This window comes from Ooceraea biroi, chromosome 3 (assembly GCF_003672135.1).
Source record: "Ooceraea biroi isolate clonal line C1 chromosome 3, Obir_v5.4, whole genome shotgun sequence".
NCBI classification, from domain to species: domain Eukaryota; kingdom Metazoa; phylum Arthropoda; class Insecta; order Hymenoptera; family Formicidae; genus Ooceraea; species Ooceraea biroi.
In genome coordinates, this window is record NC_039508.1 from 3,877,627 (window position 1) to 3,903,456 (window position 25,830).

General features: G+C 42.5%; 1 protein-coding gene across 5 annotated transcripts in view; it reads right to left on the minus strand.

The window, feature by feature from the left end:
* Positions 1 to 25,830, minus strand: part of LOC105281413 (microtubule-associated protein Jupiter) — a 61,935-nt gene that overhangs the window by 34,654 nt on the left and 1,451 nt on the right. For 3 of the 5 annotated variants that reach the window (XM_011342656.2, XM_011342655.2, XM_011342653.3), the window contains exon 1: positions 21,103 to 21,439. The exons of 1 other annotated variant lie outside the window; for it this stretch is intronic. In XM_011342656.2, the coding sequence (XP_011340958.1) occupies positions 21,103 to 21,143 (41 nt within the window). In that variant the 5' untranslated portion in view covers positions 21,144 to 21,439. Of the gene's footprint in view, positions 1 to 21,102; positions 21,440 to 25,830 lie in introns of those variants that run through there. One more of the 5 variants, XM_011342654.3, reaches the window with a different exon arrangement.

Here is a 25,830-nt window from a genome sequence, read left to right on the forward strand (position 1 = left end):
TGTAGAAAGTCTATTCTCAGATTCGAACACGGCTTTTCAATATCATAGTGAATAGGATTCGACGGAGACCCGGGCACGAGATTCGATGTACACTTCAATCGCTGCAGATTCATCCTTTATCAGGAAATCGCGGACGTATATTACCCCCATTCGCATGCGAGCCATTGTGCTTAGAAAGTGATCCGTGACACGGTGAAGAAGTGAAAATGGATATGAGCCTTACGCTCGGCAAGGCACAAGAAATCCAAGCTGAAGCACGAGGGCATTCAGCCATCACAATCGATCGGTACACAGAAGCAATTAGGAAGAAATCTTGGTCCACGCGTAGGACGAGACCTGCTGCGAGAGATGTTGTGAAAACCTTTGCGGTAGATCCTGACAAGCGCGTGAAGGTTTTCGAGGTGATTTTCGTCGATAATTTGTTTTTAATGATACAGGTTCGCACATTACATTTATATACACGTATCCACGCGCAATGTATGGCTCTAATAATACACTCGTGATTACAGTGCACTTCATTTTCAGTCTATGTCCGTATTCTCACGAACGGTGGAGTAGAGTTATCGGAAACCTGAAAAATGAGGAAACTCCTCGAATTTTCTGATTTATAATTTATGGAAAATTCCTCGGAAAATCGGGATTTGCGAAGACATGCGTGCAAAAGAGATTTCACCAACGCACGCCAAAGTAACGAATGTCCTTGGTTCACTGGAAGTGCAATAGACCATACCACGTACATCGCAGCAGTCGTATCGCGTGTTGCACGTTATTAAGTGCTACTCCGAGGTGTTAGCCCGGATGGTAGGTATGAACGCGAGATAAGTACTCGTCCGGTTACATATGACGTGTGTCCGGGATCAGTGAAATCCTACTCCAGCATCATCGTGGCGTGTGTTTCGCGGATCGCACACGGATTGATTCGTAACGCATCGGCGTCAGCAAGGAAGAAAATGCACGCGATGCACGCTCGGCATCGACGTGATTCAAATCGGATCACGGATGTCGGGCAGCACGTGGGAATTATCCGCAACCACAGGCTGTCGATAATTCATTTCCGTCGACGCGGTATCGCGTCATGACGGATAAATACCGGTAACAACCACGTGTTTTCTAAATGGCAAATAAAACTCTCAGAAGATCGTATACCGACGTTCCGCAGAGAAATTATCGTCTAGTTGCGTCTTGTTATCTCGTCTGCAAGTGCGCTTTCAGATTTTTATTGAATTTTGTGTATCCCATTTAAATTGAGACGAAAGGCACTTTAAGGAGATGTAATACGTTACGCATATTAACTGTGCGATAAAACATGCATGCCAGAGCGAACTTGTTGCAGGTATCCTCGTGCATTTTGCACGGACGATCGAGCGCGACGAATTGCGTCCTGAGCCGAGCGGAAAATCAATGGGCGTCGCGGGGTTCACTGTGCGAATCGTTAATTTATCAGCACGATTAGGAAACGGTCATGGTGCACGACCCGTTTTACGGATGTCGGTTGTCTTTTGCACGCCATGGCTGGCCGCTGAATTCTACACTTTAGCGTCGCCGGGCGAACGATAAACCCGACGCCGACCGCGTTTCGGTCAGTGAACAGCTTTATGTCGTTCACGTTGCAGTCGATATCTTGTTTTTTTCCTCTTTTTGAGCATTATTCTAGACAACACGGTCGAGTCCCTGGATTCTCGACCGACGCGGTTCCCTTCCTCTGTTTATCGTATTGTATTATAGATGACTACTGTAATAATCCATCGGCGAGAGAACAAGCGAGCCCGTTACTGCAAACGTCCGTGAAATTAAAAGCAATTTTGTGTGGTACTGGAAGCCTTTATTCGCATTGCGCGAGACACCCTCAAGTGTACCCTCAAAAATAAACAAGAAACGATATTATAATAAGGGAGTATTTACTCTCGAATGCGAAGAACTGGCAATCGATTGGATACACGGGATTAACGAGACATAATTATGTGAAAGGATAAAGAGTCACGTTAAATCCCATCATCTGATAGCGTCTGTGTGAGATTTTACCGAACACGATCGAAAGATGCAAGGGTCATCTCACGGTGCACGTCTTTACGCACGTCTTTACGCTTACGCAATCGAAACTTTCTCGTTCTAGCCGGCGCATCGAGCGGGACGAGCTCATGAGGTCTCTGAGCCGTCCAAATCCGTGATAGATGGATAAAGGGAATTTGAGTTCAGTGAAGTTGAACACGACGAGAAGAAAAAAGAAAGAACGCACAATGCCGCGGTATCTGAAGTTAATTTAACGGTGTGCACCTGGAATCGCAGGGCTGAATCCAGGGTACTTAGACGTGTAACTAAACATTTCTGTTTCTATCTTGTTGATCTGCGTTGATTTGACCTCATCTCTGATTGTGAGTATAACTGATTCTCTCTGTCTCCCTCTGTCTTTCTCTTTCTCTCACTGTGGAAAGAGATTCGATGGAATTGCAGTTTAACTGACGTCGACGTTGAGAACAGCGCGGAATAATAGACAACAGTAATAGTAACAGTTGATGCCAAAAAGTATCGAATCAATGTAATAACAATGCGTTGCTGCGCCTAGATCACGGCGGGAGATTTAAAGGCCCCTCTCTTACATAAATTTGATATTTTCAATGTTTTTACGGCGATTCCCATTGTTCGATCGGCACGTCAATGCGGCCCTGAGAACTTGCGAGGGATATAGTTGAGTGGTTTGGTCCTTAGGCGAGATGTAGCCAAGAGAGAGAGAGAGAAAGAGAGACGGAACAAAACAAAAGCCCGCTTTAAATCTCAGCCGCTACATCTCCGGCTCTCGAAAGAGAAACGCGCGGAGATGAAGAAAATGATGATCGGTCCATATTCAGCTGGTCGGGAATCACCGCGGGCGTGTGATTAATGTGAGCGATTTTTCTCGCAAATCGCGCGTTTATATCGTAAACTTTCTAGCTCGCGAAAGTCTACTTCGCCTGGTCTACACGTCTATCGGCGAGGATAATTAAAATCTCGACGACATCCTATATTCAAATACAAGTCACGCCGGCGATATCCGCGCGAATTTCTAACCGCATCGACGTGTTCATAAAACTCGCGTAAAGCTTCTCAGCCTTAGTGTCAACGAGACGAGAGCCGCGGGCTACGATTACGCGTGTATGCGATTGATTATTCCGATATCGATACACCGGTAAATGACGCTTTATCTCACTCACGATCGTAGCGTATATTATTGTAATTATTATAATTCCGCCGTAACAATCTGTAATTTATATTTTCCGCAATATTCACAATAATTACGAGTACCTTTAAATACACCTCGATTTCTGATAACTGATATTTTCAGAATATTTGCTATTTAATATAATTTTTACGTTACCGTTATTACGTTTGATGCTCATTATTATCTTGATATTAATTAAATGTTCATAAAGAGAAAAGGAATCAAGCGTCTTCAAAGTAGGATTTAATAAATTCTGCGCTGCGCGTAATTCTCGGTGGAGATCTCTCATATTTATGAATTCCTTCCAGCTGCACGTAATAATGCGGTTACGTTCATCGCGACGTCGCCGTATCTTGGCGAGACAGACGCGTATCTCGACCGCAGCCGATCGACCTAAAACGTCCTCATCGGGGCATAATCGCGAGGCGAGCATACGCCTAAACGCGTGAGCGACGACGTTCAGCGGTTTGTCGTTATTCCGACGACGTTTCATCGAGAACATCCGTAAATTGCAGCGTAAACCGCGTGATTCACGAGATTGAGAATAACTGTGCCACGCTAATCTCGGATAATGTCGCCGTAAACTTCGACGTATGTGTAGCACACGTGCTCGCAGTATTTATGCCGCATGTCACACGCGTAAATTTCTCGACGTGTATACAGGATTGATGCACAGGGGTGTTCCAGAATCACCCAGGAAGTGCTCCCAACCGTAACGGAGAGGTCAAACGAAATAAAGTACTATTTCTTTTGTCGAGAAGTCAAATGAACGAAGCGCGAGTAAGTAAATCGCACTTTCCCATCTCGCGGATCTCGCGATGATTGATAATGTCGCTCGGCTCTCTCGGTTATCACGTGGAAAACCGCACGCGGATTAATTTCGCACTCGATGTGCGAAGTGTTACGGCGGTGTTTCCGCCGGCGCGGCGGAAGAAACCGCGAGGAGTTTCTCGGACTGGCCTTATAACGGATTATACGTTTTTATCGGGAACGCCGGCCACTTCTGAAAGCCGCGACAATTGATTTTCACCGATTTCTGGAGCAAGGTTGCTTCAAGATCGATCGGATTGATTTTAAGCGGGTTAGTGGCCGCGCTGTTACAAAGTGCAGCCTGTCGCGGCGTGACAGGAGACGGAATGAGAGCGGAATTTACGAGCTCTTATCATACCAATGTCATGTTCCGATGTCCGGTGCGATTAAAGGTGTTGCTTGATCGATCGTCACGCGACCGATCAAAAGAATTATCGGAAAAATGAATAATTATTGCTGGCAAGAGCGCGCAATGCTTATCAGCATGCAGTTGCAACAGAACGACAAAGTCTCGAACACGAGCGATCTGTTATTCACTATCGAAGTTTAATTAACTGTAATTAACTCCGTTGCGTCCGGCGTCATCCTCACTCGTTTTATCAATAAAATACAACTTTAAAAATACAACTCGCGTTGAGAAATATTGCTTTCAATGTTTTTCGACTTTGTGATTTCTCCATTTTATATACGCATTTATTCGCGAGTGTGGAGAACCAAATATACTTGAGTGAAATCCAGTTTACAGTTTATAGTGCGCGATAATTCTCTTACGCTCGAGCATACCAAGCAACTTGGCGGATGAAACATTAAACTGTCTTACACATATCGTGAGAATTGTACTAAGGCAACGGCGATTGCGATAACGACCAGAGAATAACGATCTTGCCGACGAAGAAACGATCCGCAGGTTTTCGAGAGACAACCGCGGATTTGTATCGTCGGAGTCAAATACACTCTCGGCCATTAGGGCGAACATTTATTGAGAAGTATTATTGGGATTATCAAACGTTTGCCAGATAAGAGAATATCCCGGATGGTAAATCGTGGAATCCGCGGTGCAATTAGCCGCACTCGCTAACCCGTGCAATTAAGATGAGCGGCCGAGATAAAGCAGAGGCCTACGGTCGCAGAGTGCGACTTGATCTTTGCCACATTTGCGCAAAGGCAAGCTTTTTACCGCCCACTGACATTACCCTTACGACAGTCTCGCGTTAATCAATCGTGCTATCGCGATCGCGGATTGCCGCGAGTTTTGCCAGAACAATCCTACGACAGAGAGAAAATTTATTCAGGAAACACTGAGAGTTTCAAGGAACTCTCAACGAAGAAGAAATTAAACTTTGATTAATTCCAAGTTTTCAGGAGATTAATCTCAATGACAAAAAACATTCAAACTTGAATTAAAAATATTGATCTGAGAGATTAATCTCTAGAAATCTCGAGAAATCGGACTTGTGTGTGGACTATTATGAGAAAAATCTAAACGAAAGACGAGTTTAATCGCTGAAACGCTGAAAGGCATCATGAAGAACAGAACCACAAGTGCGCTTGCATTCGCTTCTGTAAATGCGGAGAGTCGTGCGATGCAAGTTTTCTTCTCCTGACTTTCTGTTGACTTTCTTGCTGGATAAACATTGTTCTAAACTGTACGTGGTTATGCGCGGCGCAAGTAAGAAAAGAAGGAGAAAAAAGCAGATCATCGTGAGGTTCGAGGGAAGAAGTATGTCGGCGGCGCGATTTCTTCGCTAGAAGATGAAGAAACGAGCAATAAGCTGTAATGGCGTTTCTTCGTATCTTCGGGAAATTATGAATTTCTGCGAGATTGCTAGGAATGGCTGTTAAAATCGCGCTATCGTACGTCGGCAACTGCATCTACCAAATAATTCGTCACCAAGAATCTTGACGCACGTGTTTGAGATGCTAACAACGACAATAATGCTTACTTGAAGTGCAAATTGCATTTTTTTTAAATATTTTTGGCTAAACTCATAAGTGTAAAATTTATTAAATATTCCATCAAAAAAGAGTGCTTGCAAAAGGCTTCACGTTATTGGCGATATTATCACAATCCAACATTGTATCGGTAATTTAATAGTGCATTACTGCACATTATCGCTTGAAATCACTTCCTAAGGCCAGGTGTTACAGAATTAATGTATACACGTTTCTAGCCAGCAATCTACCGCCCACGGCGTGTCAAATGAGACACAACAGTGCGGCTTATTATATCTGTAACTATACGACTCGATTGTCGGGCTCTCTTTCCCAGTATCATTTACGATCGTTTCACACCGCGGAAGGAAAACGATTTCCGTAATCGACTTTGCTTCCCGGCGATTCTCGAGTTACAATATATATATATATATATGGCGTACGTTACATTACGATCACCGCAAGAAGTAACGAATATATATTTATACATAAAGTGCGTGTCACTCGCGACGGATATCGCAATTTCTCAGACAAGATTCATACCCGACGCATTTTCATGTCTCAAGTATCTTCATGTATCTTCATGTATCAAGTAAAGAAGCTCTCAAGATTTAGCTATGGCAGTTAAGAATTAATAATGTACCAAGATTCGCCGTCCGCAATCAGATTCAGCTGAATTTTTTCTCGCGTACGCGTAATTATGGCACGATTTTAATGCGACACTAGGTGTGACATTGACGCTCGCACCTAGATACGTAAAATCAGATGCAACGGTATATTCGTGAGGCCTTAATGTCCCCGCGCGAAAAAGATTCTTTAAAGCGTCAACGGCCACGGTGCTGGTTTTTACTGTTAAGTAATTTATCGCGGAATGCGCAAACTTGGCGAGACGCAGCGAGACTGTCGCGTGGAAATGGGTTTTCGGAACGTGCTGTAGAAAGCGTCCGCGACTGCTTTTTTTCTTTTCTTGCGAAAAGAACAGCTCGCTTTTGTCTGACGCCACGTGAAATGTGAACAACGCAAGAATTGACGTCCAGCTGCCGTGACGTTAGCTAGCACGAGCGAGTTTATTATGTGCTATCAAGCTTCTGATCCGGAGCCATCCGTTGAAGCCAATTTAAGCTTAATATCAAAGCCATTAAAAAACTGAGAAGATATTTTCATATCAAGTTTTAATGTAGAAGTGAGAAATTCAACAATAATAATCTCCTTTTTAAGATTAAATAAACTAAATTTAAATTAAGCCGGAAAGATTAAAACCGTTAATCTTGAAGTTAAGAAATAATCAAGTTCTCTCTTAAGTTAATAATAAATAAATTAGATGATTATTATGCTAGACTTTTGCAGTTTCTGAATTAAAATATTCCAAAAAGAGGAATAAAGGCAACTATCCTCTGCGTGCAATGTACAATTCCACATTCGCCCGCGAGGATTGACTGATGACATACAGAAATCATCATACGAGGTGATTTGCGCGCAACATGTGGAAAAGGGGGTGCCGCCGCAGTTGTTCTGTCTCATTCCGCTCGATTAAACGCGAAGAAGTTCGCTCGGGTTACCGATGAAACGCACCCGACCAAGCTCGGTAGGCCCGCTAGCAATTACAACGTTTCCCGTCATTACGACGCAGGTAAGCGAAACCGATTTTCATGCGACTTCCGCCGCAATCGGAGGTACAACAAGCTCGAGAGGTAACTCCTTGCTCTGCGATCAGAAGAGACGGGAAATTCTCATCGGTCCCTTATCGATACGAACAAATAATGCTCGCTCTTACCGTATCCTCGATTCTTCTGAGCAATCATCGTAAAACTGAGGTGTGGAGGATCGTAAGAAAACTGTGATATCAATTAATTGAAAAGTTTTAGATAATGATGGACAAATAAAACTCATATCATATCGAAAACTAAAAAAGATTTATATCAACCAAGAAAGACCTTTTTATGATTTTGATACTTTGAATCCTCTATAAAATTCTTCATTCGCACACGTTTGTGAACGTTTATTGTTTTTTTTCCAAAAAATAATTATTACTTTTATTAAATGCTGTTGCTAAAAAATTTCTAGAATTAAGAAAGACGATTTCAACTGCGTCAATATGTTATTATTAACAGGTTTTATAAAGTTTCATGGGATTTTGTAAGAACGGCATGGCTGATCGACTCCGACATGCTTGTGCGAAGCCGATTTTCTGCGGTTTTGTTTGTCGACGTAATGTCGCGATCTTCTCGGTAAAAGAGGTTCATTCATCGCGCGCGTTTTCGTGAGCATCGATGTTAGAAAATCACTCGCGCGTACTCTCGTGGTATATTGAGTTTCTTATTGAGGGCAAAGTACCCGATTAGATTCCCTCTTTCCAAGAAGAACTTTTTCCTACTTTGATTTGCTTCACTTTCCGGTGCGAGTTTAGAAATCCTACACGTATAACACGTATTCAACTTTTAATAGCATTTTGGACGTAATTTGTCCAATTAAATTATCCATGACTGATGTACAAGACATATTGGATTCGCGAATTGTTTTCAATTACGATCTCATCAAAAACTTAAGAATGATTAAAGCTTTTCCACGATAAAAACTTTATATTAACATATTCGCTGTGGTGGTATATTTTTTACAGTATGATTAGACGATTTCGTTATTTATGACAAAAGATTTACAGACTTGATTAGAACGTCGGCGCGTTTCGATCGAAATCGCGAAGGGGAAAGTCACAAGAAGATGGTCGTGATTCCATGTCTGACCTGCCTTCCTTCGAGTACCTTCGCCGAGAAATAAGACGCCGTCGAACATAAAGTAGTTTACGCCGATCGAGTTAGAACGATCGATAATCACGTCTCGAGATCAAGAACGGCACGGAGGACAAAGCAAAAAATTATGGTAACGCTCGATTGACTCGACTCTACCTGAAGGAAGTGAACAGAACGAGTGACTTCGAATCAGCCAAAAATCTACTTAGGAAAGAGACGAAAAAGCTTGAATACGTGAATGCACAACGGGAACAGCGAAAGTCATCCGCAAAGTTTGTCTGATCTAATAAATTCATTGAAATCGACTGAATTAAGAAAGCGGGCGTGCAATTAAATTAAAATAAGAATCCTAATAATGTTAGAACAATTTCGCAAATTATTTATATTAAATTATTACCTTAAAATTAGAGCTAAATTTATTGTCAACTGAAATCAAGCAATGGTTTATGTCTTGCAACGCTAAATACAGCTAACTAATTCCAATGTCCTCTGTCTTCGTGCTAAATATATAAAATGCAAATCGTGTTTGAGCGCTAGATTTCCGACAATAAAACATCACGCTCTCACCGCCACGTGTGTGATACGTGACCTGTATGCATTTACGGTACCAGTTCTTAATGGCCTGAACGACCATACCGTCTTATTAGAGAATCAATTCACGAATCAGATACGCACATGTATCTATATATTTTACAGATATATATTTATGATGCGTATATGCATATATGTACACACATACAAAGTTTGAATAACAAGAATAACAGCTGACATTACTCTGACAACATCAGAGTAATCAATGTAGAGTTTACGATTAGATAATGGTATAAATCGCGAAGGGAGCAGAATGAGAACACCAACTAGCGTTTAATAACTCCCGGGCAGTTGCATTGGCGCTCGCGTATCTCGCATTCCACGATCGAAAATGTACTCACCTGAAACAGAAAGAAGGAGAAGGAACGAGTTAGTCCAGTGTATATGTAAATTGCAGTGTGAGAGTAAATGGCGGTAACGGGGGCAATCAGAGCGTGCATTCGTGTCGCCGCAACATAACTCGGAAACAATAACTTCGTGTCGACTCACAGGAAGTAATAATTGCATTCGTCGCGACGAGACTTTATAACGAAAGTTCATTCACAACGAAAGTTATAAAGTCATAGATTTTTCTTACGGTTGAGGAGATGTTGCCGCCAAAAGTTTCGATAATATAAGCAAAATTAAGAATCAGCTAAGTAATATTTAATGTTATTAGTACGTTCAATATAATTTTAACAAATGCGTTAACTGATAATAAAATTTCAAGTTAGCAGTTGGTCTGTCAATTACTGTTAGCGCTCTTATCACAGCAGTGCAAACTATTCTTATACCAAGAAATTTCTTCTATTTTTCTCTTTATAGTGAAATCTCGGTTTACATGAAAGTTGTCGACATGATAATAATAATCCTTCGACAATTCAGTTTCTCTCACGATGGATGCACGACGACGCTTGAATTTTCGACATCAGTGAATTACAGCACAGTGAACTTCCGTCGCACCGGATGTCGAATTACTGTTATAACCGGAAACTGTACCGACGAAATAAAAAGAAAAAATCCCGAAGCGCACATTACAAGCCGTTTATTCGCGCGTCTGCTATATTAACAAACAATAAAATCCCTATACGATCCGGAAGGTACAAGTTTGATACTCTTAGTTAAAAGCCAGTAATGTATCGAAACACCTTTATTCTTCGCGTTGCATTGATGCATCCGTGTGTCCACGTATCACGAATGCATGTCATTGCATTGCATGTTTAGCCGAAAATGTAGAGCAATTTCATTGCTGAAACATTATATTTTAATTCAAACTCCCACAAACCAGTTTATTCGAGACATACAATATGTAACGCCAGGCCGGGTGTCTCATGTTCTGCAGAAATTAATGAATCATTAAAAGAAATGCCTCGATCTTGTTTGCGCGTGACCATGAAAAAAAATACCCGTTTATGTCGATCGCAGTTAAATGCGCCTTATTAAAATTATAGCTGAAAAATACGAGTACCGGTTCACCTACTTCGAGTCGTACTCACACTCGCGCCACGTACGCCGAGTATAAATCGCGTGTATTGTAAGCGACTTTTCTCGCACACGAATCCTTATAATAAATATATACGGCGTAAAGTATAGGTATCGTACCGGGGCTGCATGATTATCCGGCCGTACGCGCATCATAATTTACCGATGTTGTTATATCCGACAGGAGAGTACGAGCGGGTTACAACTTGTTCCTCATAGAAATTCGCGTGCCACGGCAGGATTTTAGGAAGTGCAATTTACAGTTATAATAATCAACGGTCGACCATCGACGAACGGCGACCTACAACGATGATCTGAATACATGGATTAACCCATCCCCGTCCTGCGGCGTTAATGATCGCGTCTTAAGTTCCGCGCGAGAGGATTCTCTCCGTTCTACTCTCTATTCTCTTCAGGTGCGAGACGTAATCTCTGCATCTGTAAATAACGCACAAAATCGAAGGAAAAAAGAAGGTTCAGCGGAACAGCTCGGTCTCGTGGATGACGAATGACGCGTACGAAGGGTCGATAACTTTCGATTAAGCCGAAGTCCTTTTGCCGGTCGCAGACAAGGCGGAAGAGTACCGCAATGATTAGATGGAGCCATGGCGTCTTCCTAGTCCGACGAATACGTGCCAAAGGCGAGGCCATGAATGAAGAAGGCACGAATCCCGGACATGCACGCACGTATCCGTCGACCACGGCACGGCGGCGTGTAACCTGCGTGCGTGCGTGCATTTTTACGTGCATCATGCACGCACGCATGCACGCGGATTCCGTGACCGGGTCCCGACCGATATCAGTCCGACTGCGACGGCCAGATGAGTGCCTTTCACATTAAGTATCGAGTCCTTTCAAAATGCTGCACAATGACGCACTATACTTACGCGTGATTTGCGTGCGGCGCGGCCTGACGAGCGCGCATACTCATTAGAGAGACGCGAGTTTCTAATCCGGAACGTATTATTCTATTAAGTCCGGATCATCGTGCGCCTCGTAGGAAGCGATGAGAAATGCCGATCTTAATGGCGATCGATGAGAACGCCCGACGGAGAATAAATCGCTTCGAATTAACGGCGCGCGCTCCAGGAAACATTGAGACGTATACCTGTTGCGCGATGTTCGTTCGACATCAGATATCGGAGAGTGATCAATAACGAGAATCGAACGCGGGAAGTGAGAGATATCAGTGAAACCTATGTAGCCGAGAAATTTCTGGGACGATCCGATAAGACTTGTTTCGAAGGTGAGATCGACGGGATGCCAGCATTCGAAGTTCCTTATGTCTCGATATTAAACATCTCAGCGAAATTAATTCTCGATAATGCAGCCTGCCACACAAAGTCTTATTTCTTTACATTCATCAAGTGTTTCCTCGCTCTCTGACATTAAAAAATTTAGTAAAATCTTTACCGAGGAAAGATGGACTTTAAATTCGTGGAAATGACATTAAAATGTTCCTCAGACAGAAAACAGAACATTAATCATGGAATTGTATTAGTACGAATAAAATGGACACAAATGTTGAATATCAGCAATGGTGTTCACTATCGTGTTCGTGCAACATTCGCAGGATTCTAGGAATAAAGAGTTCTCTATGTCTACGACTGAACAGGAACTCGCGAAAAACGCTACGCATGCCGAAGCGTGATTCCGGCCTCTTCCTTCGCGTTCTTCCGTCCAGACAGGCCTGCATAGATATTTACACACAATTAGCGCGACGGATCGTGCCTCGGAGCACGCATACGAGTGTTGAAAAGGCAATAATTGCGCACAAATTAAGACGAGTGACTTCTTAGTAATCACTGGCGCGATTTCGGACAATCTTGCGGCGTCAGGATAACATAGCGCGATCGCCTTAATAAGCGTCACGCTATGGAATTAACGCAGGCTACATACGTATCACGGACGGCATCGAGATAACGGAATAAGGGAAAACGGGGTAAGCTTCGCTTAAGTAATTACAAAATTTAATTAAACATAAATCTGAGAGACCGCATACAATTATATTATACTTAAGTTGCTGTGTATCACACTGTATCCAGAATGTTTTTTTTACGGTTATTCTCTCGTTTCCCTTAATTCGAAATTTCGTCTTAGTAAGCGGAAAAATATATGCATCTTTAAAAAAGATAACTACGGTTTTCAAGAGAGTAGATTTCGAATTTTGCATCGTAATGACGAAAGCGCAAGCGAAGCCGCGGTGATCGGATCCGTTGAGAAACTTGAAACTGGAACGCGCGTGAATACCATCATAAAATGAACGTCAAGCTGTAACGTTATAATACGGTGGAGTATATTAAGTTCGGCGTGATTTATGCGTCGTAAATAATCAACAAGCGCGTATGTAATTTTCGCATGTTCCGGAATCGCGGCCCGCAAGCCGTGCGTCCGTCCCGTCATCGTGTGCATTATTTATGCTACTTGACGAATCATTAGCGCGCAATGGCAATAAATTATCGAATTGCCGTCGTCGCCGTCGCCATAACACGTGCCCGCAATAGTGCTGAGAGTTCGTTAGTGGCAACGAAAGCGCCGTAGAAATCGCTACACGACGATCCTCGCGTGATACACGCAGTGTATGAGAAAAGTCCATTTATTAAAGATTTATTAAATTTAATTTGCGATACAAATATTAACGTAAACTCTCTTTTCCCTTTTGTGAAAATTATAGAATATTATATGATAAAAATTAATGAAGATGTTTAACATACAGAGTGAGGCACCTAAAACAGGCCACCTGAATATCTCGGCTGTTATTGGTGATAGAAAAAAATGTGTCAGACCAAACTTGCATGGTTTCGAGGGACACATAATTTGTTCTAAATAGTTTTTTATTAGGTGGACGCGTAGAGGTCATATGAAGGTCAACTTCGTTTTTTTAAATGGTATGATATGTTTTTTACGTACCATCTAGTAGAGCGTTTGAAGATGCGCACATTGATCTACGGATCAAAATCATTCAAAGCCACTGAAGGCTAAAATTTCTAAGTGCTAGAACTTTTTCATTTCTGAGTTTACGGTATTTTCAATAGCAGAGAACTCTAGGCAATATAAAAAATAATGATAACAACAACTCAGAACTTCGCGGAAAAAGACAAAATTTCTAAGGGCTAGAACTTTTGAAGTTGACCTTCATATGATCTCTACGCGTCCACCTAATAAAAAACTATTTAGAACAAATTACGTGTCCCTCGAAACCATGCAAGTTTGGTCTGACACATTTTTTTCTATCACCAATAACAGCCGAGATATTCAGGTGGTCTGTTTTAGGTACCTCACCCTGTATATATATGCTTGTATAATATATTATATTACATTTAAAATATTTCGAAAAATTATATTTACTGAATTCTCAACAAATCACGAATTCTCGACACAATATTGCAAATTACTTGTTATGCATCGAACCAAAATTTATCAATTCTCGACTCGCATTCCGCGACGAACGAGCAGCACGCGCGTTCTTCATGTTCCACGCGAGATTTTGCTCACGGAACGACGAACCGCGCTCGTTTCGTGCCAGGAAAAAGACTTACATAGAACGCGCAATCACACTCTTGGTTTACGACGAAAACCATCGGCAAGTTTACAGCTTCGCGTTCTGCAACGATCGCGAGGAACGTTAAGCATCGGCCACAATGAACTCGGAACGACGAACCGCACTGCGGTAAACCAAGATAATCGATCTGTACTCCGCAGGATCGATCCATTTTTTGCAGCTGAATTGCATGGTAAACCGGTGAAAAAGTAGGACTTGAACATTAAAAGAGTGCTAGATACAATCAAAGTCTCGTGCAATCTTGATTGTATGATAATAATATAATTCTTATCGTAAATAAAATATAAAAAAGTGTAAACAGTTACATTATGGTATTTTTAAGTCACATATTCGAGATTATCGAATGCTATTGCTATCCTATCCTCGATGTGTTCTGTGTGGTCCGGACTTTATACTCTATTGCAAACGCTACACTTGTAGCAGTCAACAATAAATACCGGATTCCGAAGAATCATGTGGCACGAAGAAACGGTAGTAACCGATCTTCTCTGAGAGCCCTTCGAAATAGGATCTGCTTTCTACGTGCTATGAGAAAAGTACGGTCCAGCAAGAAACTTTCAAACGGACGCGCGATTGCAATGCCGGTGCAGTCGCATGGTATCGATTTTCGAGTTGTTGGACAGCACGGTTTTCCAACGTGTTTCCGTTTTTCTTTTTCTTTTTCGACTTTTTCAAATCATATTGCCGTTTCCTTATCTCGCATTCATCGCGCATCGTGATTAACATTACCGTAACAACATTATATCGGAATTATAATGGCCGTTATAAGATACAGTTTTAATCGGAGCGGGAAACCTAGAAAGCCGCTTAGCTCTTGCCGATCCTCGTTTGTTAGGGGCGCAATTAAAATCACCGCGGATTACGTTACAAACGAGCGTTTAGCGGGATCGTTAGACGCTGTTCCGCGACTCGTTCAACAATTAGCGGCTAACGGTAACGTATTAAACGCGCGTGTGCGAGCGCGCGGGTGATATTAGAAATCGCGTTAAGCGAGTGAAACCACGTTCTCCTAAAGCAAGCCGACTAGAGTCGGGTCCAACCCACTTCCTCTCGTTACCCGAACAAATATATATTTCGATCGAGCAATGAGAGAGGCAATCGATGCGCCGCTCGCTACGAAAGTCAAGTATCACCGAACATTTTCTGTAACTGCCGAAACAGAGAGTACGAAAAGAAGAGCACGCTGATGCCGAGAGGAGAAACTGCACTCCGCGGTATTTGCACGGTATCGCATTTAGGAGCTATCATGTTGCGTTACGTCTGCACTATTTAACAATTATTGCAGAAATTACAGCCTGTGGCCATCGTACCCTAATTTACCCTATCCGTGCTGAGAAACGATATCAACGCTGTTTTCATTTCGGCATATACGGTTTCCGATGCTCCAGCAGCGCAGGAAGTGCGTGTAATGTGATACGCAGACGGGAGGAAGTAATGGCAGTGATTAAAACTCATTTTCGAGTCGAAATGATACATTCGGCACATTCGGACTGGCCGCCGGCGATCGGCGACGGAGACGGCGCACGCGATTTCTTGAATTCCATAGTGCAGCGCGCACGCGAATTCCGCTCGCGGGCTTCCGCAGCGGGGCGGTGCGCGTTAGCACGTAATCGTACGATCAACCGTAAATTTCCGCGGGCAAATGGTTTCTCCCCCTCGCATGTGCATAAGTACATGCGATACATCCACGCATCGCCGCGGCCGGTGCGCGGGCTTTCGAGGGCAGTCGCGCACATGTTGCGCACACGCGACTGATCAACAATGAGCCGCGAGATAAACATCCCCTCTGCCCCGGCCGAGATTTATGGACCCGTTTTGTTGCGAGCGATGCGCTCGCCGAAAGCCGTCAGCGCGGATGGCGTTAACTAGCCCGATCAGCAGGAAGGAACTCGCTGCGTGTCGGTCACAGATGCTTCGAGACCTCGACATGCAGACTTCCTCTCGAATGTCGAACGGAGCTTTGAATGTTTGTTGATTACTCAGTATTCGACATAAGCTAAAGTTTCAATAACGTATTTAAAATACATGATTTTAACTGCATTTCTGCGTTAACAGCCATTGGAAAATAACGTTGTCGGATAAGTATCTCGTGTAGGAGGATTTGGAAATTGCAGCTTTTCTGAAGGCTGAATTGATTGCGTCGCAACGTTGCCTGACGTCAGAGTAGCTGAACAAAATTTTTATCACGTTGTGTTTGAAAAGAAGAATACCGCGTTATTTGAATTCTACAGCCGAATGCACTCTCCGCAACTTCCGCTTCTCTGTTAATGGCTCACGGCCGAGATGTAATCCTTCCTTCACCATGCTGCCTTTCCCTTTTTCCCACGTCTGCTTTCCCATTTTCTTAACCTTGCAGAATCACCGGTTATCTCCTTAATCACCGCCGGTACTAAGTAATATTTACGCGTGAAGACGAAATTTCATAAACACAGCCTAATTAAAACGCAAACATCATGCTTGCGTTAAGCATCATTATCATAAGATGAAATGTCTGAATGAGACATTTTCTAAGTAATTTAACGTCCTCATTAGGTGCACATATGGCCTGCAATAACGTCGGACTCATTCGCATAATGACTATGAAAAGGTTTAATAAGCGATTTTTCTCTCTCTCTCTCTCCCTCTCTTTCTCTCTATTTCCCTCTCTATTATTGAAAGCGGGATACTATTAAGCTGTCAGCGACGCGTACGCATTTCTTGCCTATATTACAAATGCATTTCGCGTTTCTTGCGTATATTGCGGACGCACATCACGGGTTTGCGCATAAAAATTTAATAACGCGTGCGCGAATAGCGATTCAAAACGTTACATGTCCTCAAACGTTCCCGCGCCAAGCGACAATCACCCGTTTGAAATCTCATTACGATCGGAATCGCAAATTTATTGGGTTGTAACATTTACTCGTCCCGTTTGTTTAGTGTTTTTTAAATAACGAATATGTTTATTTATTATATTTTTATAACGACTATATGTTATACAAGCCATTATTAAAAAATGGGACGAATATATGATACAGTTCAATACTAACTAGTGATTTTAATACCACTGGCGGATATTTTATTTTATTAGTGGATATTCTATGAACTTGCTCGAGCTCGTCACAGATTCCTCCCGCACGGGAGAAACTTTCCGAAAGATCATTCTACGCAGCACGCAATGAATGACCGAGAAATTTTTCGTAACGTTACATCGCGTTCTCTCCTCTCGCCTTGGCGCGAGAGGAGCATCAGCTCTCAGTCAGTTCGAAGGAAGTGCGGAGCGATTCGCATCGCATCCGACAAGAAGGAAACCGCAGGAGCTTTTAAAACCGGTCGAATGAGAACGGAACACGGGAATGTACACGGGAGGATCGGTCAAACGAGTTGTACGAGCAAAAGCGACGTTCCCACTGCAACAGGACACCGATGACGGGCGCGCTTCGCCCGCGTACTGCACTTCGCGCACGGCGAGCAAGCAAGAGCGTGCGGTACGCGATGCGTGCGCGGTGCGTGTCAGTGCGTCGCGTCGCGTCCCGCTCAATGGACGTATCGAATGAAACGCGACACACCCTGAGAACAAAATAAGGAATACACGCCAGTTCGAAAGCGACAAGACAGCGAGCGAAACTTGTTTTCGTTCGCCATCTTGCTGTGTGTCTGTAGAAAGAAAGAAAAAAAGGAAAAAAAAATGAAGAGAAATATGCGTGTGCCCATCATTCGCGCAACTAATGTAATTGGCCGCTTATTAGTAATGCGCCAGTCGCACCTATTTCCATCTCATTTTACTTCGCGTTACGCACAGTAACGCGAAGAGCTGAACAATTTTCTATCTATTAAAACCTGATTATTGTGTATTTAATATATAAAAAAAATTATAAATACAAGATATCATAAATATATATCAAAAGAGATGCGCTCTCTCTCTCTCTCTCTCTCTCTCTCGCTTTCTTTAAACGTAATTCGTTTTATGATTATCATGAATTAAATGCTATTTCGTGTCGCTTTCAGATGAATTTTTGAAGTCAACGGGGATTCTTCACGCTTCTCGACATTCCGGATGAACTTGACGAGACGAGCGGATATCGTCTACTCGGCGTAGAAGGATGCAATGGAGAATCGGCGTGATTCCCGCGAAACGCCCACGCGGTCTCTCGGACTTATTGTCTGTAGTAGTACTTTTGAGAGGATTCAAGTGGAGGATCCTCATTTTGAAATTGTCAGCAATTAGACGTCGCGTTTAAGACGAGGAAACGACAATGGACGAGCCAATGAGAAACGCAGATCAGAGTCATTGGCCTCGCGGACTTTAACCAGTGGCATGCGTTTTTTTCCTACGAAAGTGGTCGATGATTATCGTAGCATTAGTCCATTTGCTATCAATGTATCTTATTACGTCATTAACTAAGTAATCCAGGTCGCATCTAGATAGCGATGCACAAACTAAACACATAACAGCGCAACCTAGCTTGTCGTAGATTAAAATTTCACAGCAGGATAAGCAAGTTTTAAAAATCAAAAAACAAAATTCTCCAAAACTACAATTTGCTACAACGTTTATATCGTCATCTAGGATTATTTAGTTAATGACCTAATATTTCTTTTTATTTTACGTTCGCTTATCCAGCAATACTTTCATTCAATGATGAGAATTTACGAACATAAGTACGATTCCGATCTTGAATCTCAGACGAGTGATCGTCAAGACGCGCGAGAACATTACCAAGCGCAAACAGCACGTTCGATCATTGGATAAGATCGCAATTATTTTTATCGCCTTTGCGTGACATTGTTTATCTTTTATTCCGACCAAGCCGTGTATCGTTATCTCGCGATATATACATTATCGCTGCTTTATCGAGAAACCAATCCCAGCTGTCACACGCGTCTGAAGTTTTAATGCATTACATGGCTTCGTCGGAAAAATAAACGTGACAATAATAACTACCGAATACTATCTAAACTGCTCTCGCTACTTGATTGAAGAATCTAGGATGTACATAGAAATGTGATAATTGTATCATCTTTGCTCTCCGATTGATAATTCATCCGCGTAAGTATCTCGTCACCGCGTTATCGAACATACCATTAATTTCTCTTTCATAGCTCGCGGCTGCTTTTCACATCGTCAATTTACTGCAGTCCGTAAATCGCGACTAATAATTGTGCGGAATCGGCGATCGTTATATTCCTCGTATCTCGCTTATCTCGATCAAGCCGCTCAATGGAGGTTGCAGAACGTTCTCGAGCGACAAGCAGGTGCGCCAGACGTGGTAATTGCCATGATGCACGTGAGGCTCACGGATATTCGGGAAAGGAGAATCCTCTCGCGCGTGGCGCGATGCTGGAAACGCGTCTAGCGAATGTCTCATGTTGCTCTCGTTGCACCGGCATTAACCTTTGTACGGCTGCATACCTCCGTGCAACAGGCGCAAGTGCGTGTCTCTCTCGCTCTCTCTTCCTCTCTTTCTTTCTCTCTTGTTTCTCGGACGTCTCGCAGAAATAGAAACTGGATTGAGACTCGATTCCCGTTCGCCTTGACGCCCTTAATCGGTCCGGGGATTAACGCCGTCTCGCGATTTGTCTCACGAGCGAGATCGCAAATGCCCTCCTCTCTATCTTGGCTTCCGCCGTTAAACAGGACATAATTGCCGATCATTACGAGCCTTTGTTGAATACTTTACTTTGTTGGATACCTGATTGAAGTCCTTGAATTAAAAGATGCTTATCATTTAATCGAGAATCCTTCGTAACATCCTTGATAGCGTTTCGATATTAAATATTAATTTAAAAATCCAACAACTTGAATTTTATATATTTTCCACACACAGATATACAACAATATTTTTAGAAATATTATTGACTGCCTTGTAAGTGAAGTATCGAATGATAAGATAATGCAATACGTATCTTCTACATGCTGATTCACATCGACGTACTGATACGCATCATCAGTTCGGCCTTCGTAAGAATTCTGTACGAGTCTACTTAAACTTTGGTGCGTGATTCATGCGATATGTGAATCACGACAATTACCAAAACCATGCAGATGTTATTATATATCTTTGATACCAAATGTAATATAAAATAATTTTCCCCAGCTGCTGTAGTTTTTTAACACTACGTTGTTGCAACTACAATCCGGTCGTCGCGGAACTGTGATGATGGCCGATCGGTAATGCAGCTAGTGCAAGGCAGAAAGAGATGGTAAAAGGAAACGGAAAAAAGGAGCATATGTTCTGAGGCACAATCGAGACCGAAACCTGCGCGTACATGTTTCACGAACCCCTCGTCATTCAGGTCACAAACGAAACGCACGATATTAAAAAGGTGCAGTACAAAAACTAAATTCTCGGAGAAACGACAAATTATTTTGTTAAGAAGAGCAACATCCTTTATAAAAATAATTTCGAACCGTTCAAGAAACATAAGAAAGCGCATTAATTCACAAAGAATTCCATTACAAATAATTTCAAGAAATATTATTCAATATTCTTGAAATCTCGACATTTACGTTTATTAAACGTTACGCAGCAGTTTCTCTTTAACAGGAAGCTTGCGAGTGTACTTCTGGTGCGACGCTCGCCTGACAATGAACGATTCAAATGTACTTCTCGCCGGACACGAATCTAGACTGTCTCGATATCGCACCGGGTCGTCGAACCGGTCGTTTACACGGAGAAAGGCTTGCTAGATATCATGTGGAGCGACTGTCAAAAGAAAGAAAATCGACGACGAGCGAACGGAAAAGCGAGCGGGCGAGGTGAACGCGTGCGCGCGCGCGCGCAAGCGTGCATATATGTGAGTGCGAAGTAAGAGGAACGCACCTGGTCTTGAATCTCTGCGTGTCGTCCTGACCGGCCCACATGTCGCTTCCCCTCTTGGATAACTGACGTCGAACGTGAGACTCAACGAAGCTCGATAACCTCAAAGCACCGGCGCGGCGAACTGTCGCGCGAAAACTGTCCTCCCGACGTGAAAACGCGCGCGCGCGCGCTCGACACGCACACGCAGGCGAGAGCGACGTAACCGGCAACGAGCACGAGCGCGAAGCGAACGCAGGGTCAAGCTGGGTCACGCGGCACGACGCACTACGCGCTCCGCGATTCTTCCGTACGTGTGATTTCGGATCGGAGCGTCCGCGCACGGGGAGGGGGGAGCGATCGGTAAGAGAGAGAGGGGGGGGGGCAGAGATTGAGGCTCCGCAAAGAGAAAGACGGTATATAGACGCCGCTCGCAACGAGCGCGAGAGAGGAGGCGCCACCTCCTCCGAAAAGTCGAGGAACTCGCGCGAACGAGCGCCGGGAAAGAGAGGAGAGACGCCGCGCGAACGAGCGTGCAGCAGCGTGCGATGAACGTTCGGTCGATCGACCGTCGCCGGTTGCGCACGATCGCGAAATACTGCTGGATCGGCAGCGAGGTGGTACGACGTGAAGTTGGGCGCGAACGACCGACAACTTCCACGTACGAAGGAGAGAGAGATATATACAGGATGTTTCAAAAATAGGTGGACAAACTAAGGGCATATTTTATTCGCTGTAAGGGATGAAAAAATCATATAAATATGAAATTTCCAGCAATTTAATTTTGGAAGATGAGAGTACGTTGAAGAAAAAAACAGGACTTTTAAACGAAATATCGTTAAGAATTGTTAACGTAAAAAACAAGATTGCGTGCAGAAAGGCGAAGGCAGATGTGTCTTGAGACTTTGCTACTGTCAGCGTGTGCGTTGGCCCTTAAGCTCCTACGGGATAACTTGTAAGGTTCCGCCCTTAGGCTCACCGTCAGTCGCGGACACCGGATGATTTTCTCCTGGCAATCCGCGCTAAAACCGGGCCACAGCGACAGCAGTTATATTTATCTTACCGATCGTGTCGCTGTGTTCCTGTTCTTCCTTTTCTGCATAAAATCTCGCGGTTACTTAAAAATATCTTTAACCCATTTCTGAAGTGGTTGATGTATCTTGTTTTGACATTCCGCTTCGTAATTACGGATATCGGTTCAATTAAGATACGACCAACGCTTAAAATCGCCACTCAGACTTACGTCTGAGATTTCTGCAAGCATGAAATCGATTTATTTTAATATAATTAAGATTTAATTTTGATTGAAATCATAATTTATTCCAATATTCAACGGCAAATATCTTGGCAAATGTCCGAAGGAGCAAAGCTCGCTCAGGCTAATGAACGGTTGAACAACATTATCAAGAAGAACGACGTATGTCGCCTTGATAATTAATCGGTGAAGAAAAATTATATGCTACTGCGAAGCACGATGTCTAATTATCAGACATCAATATTAATTTCAAGGATCTTGATTCTGAGTGGAGAGATCGCTGTTTTGCATTCAAGCCCATGATCATAATTTTTCTGTGTGCATAGTAACAATTTCCGTCCGACTTGATATAATCTCGATACTTTCAAGTACCGCAACTAGAACCGACAAAATACCAACAATTCAAGATACATCATTATCTATAATGAATTCACTTAAATGTGTGTAATATACGTGAATCATGATATATGAACGTGTGCAGGGAAGATTTCCATCGATCAAAACGAACTGCGGATAGGAATGCACATTCCTGCACTATGAAAATGATCTGCAACGCTTTAACGAGTTAATGGATCGTCAGCAAATCAAGATTTCTTTATAATTAAGCTGTGTGGTAACAGCTGTTTTCCGAGGCACAGCAGCAGCGCACAGTGATTGAACGAGTCTCTCCGCGTTCAGTTCACCTGATATTGCCGAATCATTCCCACGATGATACGGCACGTCGTGAATGTTAAGAAATTATTAAGCAATGTAAAGTTTAATTTCACTGTCAGTTATGTTGCAGCAGATTTAGTCATAGATTGATGATCACATAAAACGTCGGCGTCAATCGGAATAATATAGAATTGAATCTATCGCTTAGGGAAAACTTACGAAACGGAAAGATGAGAATTTATAAAAGATATATCGCTTCAACGCTGCTCCAAAACGATTCAGGCGCATCGCGATAGCTAAAATATGACTTATCATTATTATTAATAAACAGTTCGTTCAAAGGATGAACTAAATAAAAATAGTTTGCATCATTTGTCACAAATATAAATAAAATCATTTATAAAGTTTCGTAAACATTTTAGCCACTTGGTGATATCTTGCGTGCGACAGGCGTGTACCAATTACATTGCACGACGAATCCTGCAAAACGAACGGCATTTTTGCAATTGGAACGAAAAAAGAAAAAATGAGCCACTTATGCGAGAGATTGCGGAATTCCGCGAATTCGCGAATGTCGCGTCGCAAATTGCCCGCATCATTTCCCCACGCGTGCACGTACGCGTGTACGTGGAAATCTTCCCTGCATGCGGCGGCAAGGTTCGCCGGGAGACAAGGAGGAGCTGACACGACAGGCAGGAAAGTGGACAGAGAAAACGGAGGTGAGCGGTTGGACGAAGGACAGTGAACAAAGGGTAGGCAGAAATGTCGGTGCGTACCCGTAATTACGATGCTTCGGGGCCCTAAACGTATACGCCTCTATGCGGCACGCTAGGAGCCGCGATGATTCACAGACCGAAGCTTGCATTATTCGCACGCGGCGACATGGTTTCGAAGACGCATTCGATGCATTCGAACGAGCCAATTTCAAACCAAAAATAAGAAAAACGTGATGAAATGTAGAAACTAAAACTCGAGGAAAAGTGGAGAAACGCTGCGAGAGAACACGCCTGATGACTCGATGGCTTGATTAATTGAGAAAAATTGAATTTATCAGAATGTTGCAGAATCATTTCGACAAAACGGCAAGATCTTTCTTCTATTTACATAAAGAAAAGCAGAGACTGCATCAAAATAACAATGCAATTGAACAATTATTGCACATTATACTTTTCGTTTCATTCGAACAGAAAGTTCAGGTAATTTATGTCGAATATTAAAAACTGTGACAGTAAAAACAGAAGTATAAAGAGCTACAATTGCAACAAGGGTTTGTCGGACACTGGGGATTCCCCCCACATCAATAATTTCAGGTTTTTCCCCAGTCAGTCGCAAATACAACAGGACTAGACTGCGGATGTCGTGGGCGTCGTTCGTTGTTAGGCGTGTACCGCGGCGCCCAGTGTCTTTGCAAGCAACAACACGTTATTTTACGTTCCCCTTCATATACAAACATCCAACAGAAAATAATAAGCCGTACGTTACCGGGCTGAAAGAAAATCGTGACACGTATCAACGTGGGGTTGCAAAGTTTGCGTCTTGTCGAATCGTATGCTCGCGAGTAGCGCACGTAATTACGTGGGAATAGAAAGAATACGCCACCGCCGTAACATCGCCGAGGGGAAACTCGCGGCGCACAGTGGGATAAAATGCAAATCTAGCTGGACAAAACTAAAAAAATTAATATTTTTAAATTAGTCAAATAACATAGTAAAGTATTGTTAATATTTATATAACGCAGATTCTCTCTTAACAAGGCCAGTAAAACATTCTGATGTTGTCATAACAACGCCCATAAAAATTAGTTTCTCAGAGTAATTGTTTACTGGGAAACGCATTGTGTCTTTGCATAATTATAAAAATATATTTTTGTAATTAAATTTTAATATTTTTATGTTTCTTTGAAAGATAAAATTACGTTCTATTATTTTATGTTATTTATTTTATTTAAATCCTTATATATTGGAAGAAATATAGTAAAAAGTAAGTATTATTTTATTGTGATTAGTATACTATATTATTGAATAGAAAAGGCTTCATCCGGCTTCATCCAAAGAAATCATATTATGATTAGATTCTTTGTACTACATATTTTAAACATCGTAAAAACGGTGCGCTACTTTTTGCAACTTTTGCAGATATTCTATCTTTTATGAGAGAGAGAGATTATTTTAAATAATATTGAAAAATATCTTTATTCATTTTGTATATAACTTGATATAATTCAGAAATAAAGTCTCAATCATCAACAAAAGATGTTGGCGGTCGCCCAAAGAAAAGATTTGCGGATGTTAGTAATAAAACTAAACGAAGAAGAGTTGAAGAATTAAAAAACAATATCTCAACAGAAGAAATTATATTTGCGGCAAAAATATCATTATATGATGAGGGAAAAAGCTGCAGCTGATCTTAGAGTTTTGTCTAGCTAGATTTGCATTTCATCCCACTGTGCGGCGCGTATAACGCGCACGCGTTAAGCGCGTTCTACAATGAGAATTTAAGACATAAAACTTAAATTTTAAGCTTTAAGCTGTAAGAAATTGATCAATCGCAGTCGAGCATGAAAACAATCGACGTAGTCGATTGTCAATTTCTTATGGTTTAAATCTTAAAGCTTACGTTTTATATCTTAAATTCTCATCGTACAACTCGCCTTACGCAAACCTCGATAGAAAAGAAAAGACAGAGAGTTCTCAACGAGAGTGAACGACCGATGGCGAGTGCCTGTCCGCGCGCTTCTTTTAATTATGCCGGGATTGCTCGAGACCTGAGCTTAATGACGCTTCCCGTAATCGTTCCGAGACATTGCACCGAGATGCATCCGCGTGTGCGTGTGCGTGTACTGC